The sequence below is a fragment of the Takifugu flavidus genome, chromosome 3, assembly GCF_003711565.1.
Source record: "Takifugu flavidus isolate HTHZ2018 chromosome 3, ASM371156v2, whole genome shotgun sequence".
Taxonomy (NCBI): domain Eukaryota; kingdom Metazoa; phylum Chordata; class Actinopteri; order Tetraodontiformes; family Tetraodontidae; genus Takifugu; species Takifugu flavidus.
In genome coordinates this window covers 5,780,331-5,787,321 of record NC_079522.1, presented here as the reverse complement: position 1 = coordinate 5,787,321, position 6,991 = coordinate 5,780,331, and the positions used below count along the sequence as shown (strand labels likewise).

Genomic DNA, 6,991 nt, shown 5'->3' with positions numbered 1-6,991 from the left:
GTCGAGAGAGATATTTTCCATACGGCAGTAAAACTTGCTTCAGTTGTCCCTGAAAAGCTACTCGCTATCGTAGTCGCCAAGATTAAGTAGTTAATCACATCTTTTAAAGGTGCATTTATATTGAAACTACTCCGTCACGAGCAAGCATTTAAAGAGAAGCTGCTAGATAGCAAAACGCTTAAGCAAGACGACCGGGTTGTGAAATGGAGTCATTTATCTTGCCGTTTTAAATCTTTGGTTGACTCTGGGACAACAGCCATATTTTGTGCCCCAGCTGTCAGGTTCGAGGTACTTCTGAGACAACGTCGTAAAGACGTAAAACATTTGGCTGGCTACGAAGGGAAAGCTAATATTTTGGGCACGTTGAAGAGCGTCTTCGCTGCCCTCCACAAGGTGACATTCATAGTAAGTAAAGCTTAAAGTGATTTAGCTTTGCTACCGCTGGCTAAAACCGTTAGCTATCTCACTTCTGCTGTGTTTAATCGTATTAAACGCGACATTCTTCGGCGTGTACCGGCGTCAGAAGCAGGTGATGACCAAGACCGGAAATACAATAATTCCGGACAGTGGCGGCCTTCAAATTAAATCTTTAATTTAGTGATAGATCTCGGTGTTGATTCCCTAAATATGAAGTTGTAACATTAATGAACAGATTTTAAAATATGGACATATTATATTTAGAATATAATAGATAAAACTCATAATTTACCTCCAAATCTCGCACTACGTTCGATAGCAATGTTTTATTTTGAAAGGAGTACCGGAAGCTATCGATTTCATGCAGACGTACTCGACGCTGGTGTACTTGGAGCATCACAACATAGTCCCGTCGCTTTGTCCCAGGCGTCGAAAGCTTCGCGTTTATCTTCGATGAAGGTAAAAAAAATAATTCAACCAACCCGCATTTAAATGGGACAAACACCGATGACACTTGGCTACCTTTAAGGTTGTAAAGTTTGCTGACCATGCAAACGCTAAAGAAAACGCCGATATGGCGCTTGTCACCTTCGGTCAACGCTTAGGCTTTTGCTTAAAAACACTCTCGATGGTGTGTGTTTTGCTTTGATCTGAATGTAAAATGGCGAAATGACGCTTTAATATCGTGAGCGTGTGTGTGTGCGTGCGTGCGTGATGTAGCATCATGGTGCTCGGGCCTGCACTGTTTACAAACGGCGTGCGCGTCTAAATCAAACGCTACGATACCGTTTGCCCGTTTTACCCGACGACATTTTAATGGATCATCACTTAGAATTAATTTGATTATCAAACATTTTCCCTCATGGCTGACCTGCCACGCCAAACGCCGCCGCCCCTCCCGGCCGAAGGCCTCGGCCGCCTCGTTATATGTGTAATATTTTTACAATGAAACAGCTAAATCAACCATCAGGGGGGAGTGGGTGCCGCTGATTGAGGTTTGCGGCTCTTTGTTACCTTAATTTCAACGCCTGCTAACCGGGAACTTGTGATTATTGGTGCATTGCAGTCGGTGCATGAGGTGAAGGGGAGGGGGGGAGAACAGGTGCAGCAGCATCATCATCATCATGGTGAAGGCGCAAAGTCACAGTCCTCCGCAGTTGCAGCCTCTCGAATATGCACACTTGGGGAAGAGTCTGAACTTTTTTAATGTTGGATCAGCCTCTGGGGAAAAGTCTGGTCTCCAGCATGAACAAACGGAAGCGAGACGTCATCGAGCCTGTTGCCCAACGATCAGCGAGCGTAAGTTTGGCCGGTTTGGAAGTGTAATTAGCACGTTTGAGGACAAAGAAAAGAAAACCTGCAGCATCCCCACTGCAACAAAGCTGCAAATATTTGCTCAAGGTGAAGTACGTTTCTGGGGGGTAGAAAAATGGCTGAACTGTGCTTCAGCGGCGCCCTGGGCTCAAAATATAAACGTGTTTTTGTTATCTAAGTGTTTTGACTAAATAATACATCATGGCGTTCCTTCAGAATCAGCTGATTCCACATGATATCTGGGTCGTGAGATAAAACCTGCAGGAATCGTCTCGCAACACATTGGATTATCTTTTAAACGTCGTTATACTGGTAACAAAGTTCAGGAAAATGGAGGATCTGACCTGATGCTCTTTGAAAAACACTCTCTCTAATCTCTGTTGCCACTGATCAACAGATAAAGGCTCCTCCAGTCTCATGACAGTCTCATGAAGGATAAACACTGAATGCTCAGGGGTCTCATCATGCTGTGTCGTGTCCCCCCCCAAAGTGTGTATGAAACCAGGCAATGTCCACCATGGTGTATCCTCGTGAAGAAGCCCTGGAGCGACTGAGCCAGGATGAGATCGTCCTCAACACCAAGGCCGTCATGCAGGGGCTGGAGACGCTGCGCGGCGAGCACACCCAGATCCTCAACTCGCTGCTGGACTGCGCCCAGCCGCCCGTCACGCAGGAGAAATCGGGCCTGCTCCGCAAGAGCCTGGAGGCCATCGAGCTGGGCCTGGGCGAGGCGCAGGTGCCGTGCTTTTATTGTGAAAGGGGGGGGTTGGAAAGTTTGGAACGGCTGCTCCATATTTGTTTCTTTTTGCGCAGGTGATCATCGCTTTGTCCGGCCACCTGAGCGCCGTGGAGTCGGAGAAGCAGAAGCTGCGCGCTCAGGTGCGCCGCCTCTGCCAGGAGAACCAGTGGCTGCGGGACGAGCTGGCGGGGACGCAGCACAAGCTGCAGCGCAGCGAGCAGAGCGTCGCCCAGCTGGAGGAGGAGAAGAAGCACCTGGAGTTCATGAACCAGATCAAGAAGTTTGACGATGACGCGTCACCTTCTGAGGACAAGAACCAGAGTGGCGGCGGCGGAGGGGGAGGGGCGGACACTTCGAAGGACAGCCTGGACGATCTGTTCCCCAACGACGACGACCAGGGACCAGGTATGATGTCGGCACTCTGGAGTGCGGCCTCGACGGCGGCTTATCTAACGCCCCTCTCCTCTGGCGCAGCCCAGCCGAGCGGCGAGGTGGCGGCCCAGCAGGGCGGGTATGAGATCCCAGCCCGCCTTCGGACGCTCCACAACCTGGTGATCCAGTACGCCTCGCAGGGGCGGTACGAGGTGGCGGTGCCGCTGTGCAAGCAGGCCCTGGAAGACCTGGAGAAAACATCTGGCCACGACCACCCCGATGTGGCCACCATGCTTAACATCCTGGCACTGGTGTACAGGTAAACGCCCGCGAGGGGGCGGAGTCATTTAACTGGAAATAAATAGTCACCTCTAGTTAAATCTGCCATTCGGCTCCGCAGGGATCAGAACAAGTACAAAGAAGCGGCTCACCTCCTGAACGACGCCCTCGCCATCAGGGAGAAAACGCTGGGGAAAGACCACCCGGCCGTGGCGGCGACCCTCAACAACCTTGCCGTGCTGTACGGGAAGAGAGGCAAATACAAGGAGGCGGAGCCTCTCTGCAAGAGAGCGCTGGAGATCAGAGAGAAGGTAGAGAACAGTACTGGCCCGTTACCAGTAGGTGGCGACAGTGAGCCATCAAGAGTCTCCCAGCCTTAAAATGAATGATTTCTGGTTGAATTCTTCATCAAAAATTCTTACTGATCAGAATCAGAGATGATATAAATCACTGGTCTTCAGGTGTTGGGGAAGTTCCACCCAGATGTGGCCAAGCAGCTGAACAACCTGGCGCTGCTGTGCCAGAACCAGGGCAAGTACGACGAGGTGGAGTACTACTACAGACGAGCACTGGAGATCTACGAGTCCAAGCTGGGGGCCGACGACCCCAACGTGGCCAAGACCAAGAATAACCTGGTGGGTTTTCTCGTCCCCCCCCAGATCCACGGCCGGGTTGAAATCCGAACGCCGATCGAGTGTCTGATCGTCGTTTCTTGATTTCAGGCCACCTGCTACCTGAAGCAGGGCAAGTTCAAGGACGCCGAAACGCTTTACAAAGAGATCCTGACCCGAGCGCACGAGAAGGAGTTCGGCTCCGTCAACAGTGAGTGGAACCTTACTCATTACCGCCCCCTGTGGTCGCTGAGCGGTAGCGCTCCCATTGAATCGGCTCCATTTTTCCCCCACCGACATGTTCCTTTTTAGACATCGGCGTTTTGCTTTAGCCCCGCCCCCATCGCCTGCCACCCTCTGTAATTTCAGCAGCTCGGGGGATTACGCTGCGCTGTCGGAGCGTGCGAAGCAGCTTAACATCGGCGTTTCCTCTCCAGCCTCCGCTAATCTCATCAAACCTTCGTGCGCTCAGAAACGCTCAGATTTCTGTCATCATCTTCACTGTTTGACATCTTGTTTGCGCAGATGATAATAAGCCGATCTGGATGCACGCAGAGGAGCGGGAGGAGAGCAAGGTGCGTGATCCGAGGTCACCCTGCTGTCTTTATGGAGCGTCAATGACGGACTCTTGTTTCTCTCCTAGGACAAACGCAGGGACGCCGGTCCCTACGTGGAGTATGGGAGCTGGTATAAAGCCTGCAAGGTGGACAGGTGAGAGAATAAAGTCAGGGCCGATATTAGCGAGTGCTAACATGTCCTCCCCTTTGCAGCCCCACCGTGAATACGACCCTCAAGAGTCTGGGAGCGCTGTACCGCCGCCAGGGCAAACTGGAGGCCGCGGAGACGCTGGAAGAGTGCGCCAGCAAGTCTCGCAAGCAGGTACTCGCACGGTGGCGGGCGAGTTCCAGCCGGCTGACCCCCAGGAGCCACGTCTCATCCCTCGCCATCTCTCTGTCTCTCAGGGCATCGACGCCATCAACCAGAGTAAGGTCGTGGAGCTGCTGAAGGACGGCGGTGGCGGCGACCGGCGACACAACAGGGACGGGCTCAACGGGCCAGGGGGCCAGGGGGGGGAGAGCGAGGGCGACGATTCGGCCGAGTGGAGCGGGGTCAGTACATCAGCGCATGTGAATTTATTATTATTTTTTTAAATCCAGGAGTTGAAACCAACAGCTCTGGTTTCACAGGACGGCAACGGGTCCCTCCGCCGCAGCGGCTCCTTCGGGAAGATCCGCGACGCTCTGAGGCGGAGCAGCGAGATGCTGGTGAAGAAGCTGCAGGGCAGTGGACCGCAGGAGCCGCGCAACCCCGGGTACCCCCCGCCCCCCCGCAATTATACCGCCAGGTCACATGATGCGGCCGATTTTCTCGTCTTGTGGTTGTAATTTGTGTTTTGCTCAGGATGAAGAGGGCGAGCTCCCTCAACTTCCTCAACAAAAGCACCGAAGAGAGCGTGCAGGTGCGTCCGCCTACACGTTATTCACTAAATATCCGCTCGACCACCTTTCAAACTCGTCCTCTCTGCTGCCAGGACGCCAACTCCGGCTTCTCCGACTGCAGGGGGCTGAGCGCCAGCAACGTGGACCTGTCCAGACGCAACTCCCTGATTGGCTAGAGCAAAGGGAGGTGGGCGACAGTTCTGATGAGGCGAGGCTGGTTTCAATCATTCAAACACACCTAAAGCTCCAACAGAGAACAAACTACTGCACCCACAAGATATTTTTGTTAAAAAAAAAAAAAAATTCAAAACCAACCAAAAAAAAACCCCATTCTGTCCTGCTGCTTCGCTGTACAAAACCGCTGCTACAAACAAGAATATTCAGAAACGTTAATCAGCATGCTGCTCGTCGGGCGGCGGACTCTCTGCACCCGAACGCATCGTCTGTGTCGCCAGTAGCACCATGGCAACTGTCCTCCCCACCTATACGAACTAGACGCACCGACGCTCAAACCCGGAGTAGGTTAGAAAAGAATCCAACTGTGTAGTTTATTGTTAGCATGTGTGCTAATGCTAACCGCACCATAATAGCAGATTCAAAACGGTACGATCCCCTCAGTCTGTCGGAGAAAAAATAGTTAGCTTACGTTTGAACCTCACTGTTTGCCTTTTTTTTCATGTACATACATTTTAAGTTATTTTTTTTTATATGCATATCACGTCGATTTAGATGTGCTCCGTTTCCGCGTTTTCAAAGAATCTCAAAATGTCAGGAGAGGGAGAAGACTGGAAAAGAGGAAAGATCAAAGCTGCTTATCTCAGTCGCAGCTCCACAGCGCCCCCTATCGGCCGATGGTATAACTCTGTTTTGCTCCCAACAGAATGTAAAAGAAGCTGATTCTAATGGCGGAGTATGCTGTGAAAGAGATTTCCATTTAATTCGACCACGATATTTCAACAACAGATGATTATTGTGTCATCGTGTTTGCGATTCTGCCAACGGACGTCCGTCCTCGGCTCATTTCTGCTGATTTTCTTCTCTGGACTCTCGCGTCCGAGGACCGAAACCTGATTTGAATGTTGCAAACAGGTCGATTGTGCACTCTGGTGGCGTGTTCCACTGGATTTCTTTATTTTTTTTTGTAATTTAAGGAGCGGGAGTGCCACAGAATGTACACATCTACTGTAATCCCAGGAAGCTGACCACACCATTGAGTCACTTTGTCCTTATTTATTTTTCTGGTGTTTACTACTACTTCCTCACATGACAGGGCCAAAAAAATGTTTCTTGAGGGTGTGAGAGGGATTGAAATAGAGTGGGGGCGGGGGCAGATCTGCATGAAGGGTTACAGTAAGTAAAGCAGGAAGAAGAAAAGTATGTTGGAGAGACATTAAAGTGCTTTAAGTGTCAGCAAATAATGTACATTATCCTTTAAATGTAAGTTCACTGTTAAGATGGAGAATTCTGTTAATGACACAACCTCTTATGTCGTCGTGTATATAAGTTAGTGATCGATCATCTCTAAGCTCTGTATTGGAATATATTAATTCACTGTATCAATCAGGTATTTATTCACTCTGGGGTTAGTTCCTGTATCTTAGAAACTGCATATTAAGACATTAAGAGAACTTTACTCTGAGCCTCGGATGGGAATCAGTCAGCTCTCACTCTGGTGATTAGAGGGTCTTATTGTGAAGGGGCCAATTTACTGTGTACTGCAATCCAAAATTCAATAAATATTCCACTTTTCAAACAAACCTTGTTGGTTGTCATCTTTGGCCGTGTGTGTGTGTGTGTGTGTGTGTGTGTGAAAGAGCTGA

The 6,991-nt window shown here is 50.3% G+C and overlaps 1 protein-coding gene across 4 annotated transcripts; it reads left to right on the top strand.

Moving 5' to 3' along the window:
• Positions 1-240: 240 nt before the first annotated feature.
• Positions 241-6,928, top strand: klc2 (kinesin light chain 2). 4 transcript variants are annotated; one of them, XM_057028549.1, is made up of 14 exons: positions 748-876; positions 2,222-2,467; positions 2,545-2,875; positions 2,945-3,161; positions 3,243-3,432; positions 3,583-3,756; positions 3,844-3,943; positions 4,258-4,307; positions 4,376-4,443; positions 4,503-4,611; positions 4,695-4,841; positions 4,920-5,044; positions 5,134-5,191; positions 5,264-6,928. In XM_057028549.1, exons 2-14 carry the CDS (start codon positions 2,240-2,242, stop codon positions 5,345-5,347), a joined length of 1,881 nt encoding a protein of 626 aa, XP_056884529.1. In that variant the 5' UTR covers positions 748-876; positions 2,222-2,239; the 3' UTR covers positions 5,348-6,928. The 4 variants fall into 4 exon arrangements, with proteins under 4 accessions (XP_056884527.1, XP_056884529.1, XP_056884526.1 ...); XM_057028547.1 differs by lacking the exon at positions 748-876 and adding an exon at positions 241-405 and having other exon boundaries at positions 2,545-3,161; XM_057028546.1 differs by having other exon boundaries at positions 2,545-3,161.
• Positions 6,929-6,991: the final 63 nt, after the last annotated feature.

Excerpts from the sequence above, each read along its gene's own strand:
- klc2 (XM_057028547.1), top strand. The coding sequence starts at position 2,240 with ATGTCCACCATGGTGTATCCTCGTGAAGAAGCCCTGGAGCGACTGAGC. Across the intron at positions 3,433-3,582 it reads CGCTGGAGATCAGAGAGAAG|GTGTTGGGGAAGTTCCACCC; the intron begins GTAGAGAACAGT and ends ACTGGTCTTCAG. Across the intron at positions 4,842-4,919 it reads ATTCGGCCGAGTGGAGCGGG|GACGGCAACGGGTCCCTCCG; the intron begins GTCAGTACATCA and ends CTGGTTTCACAG.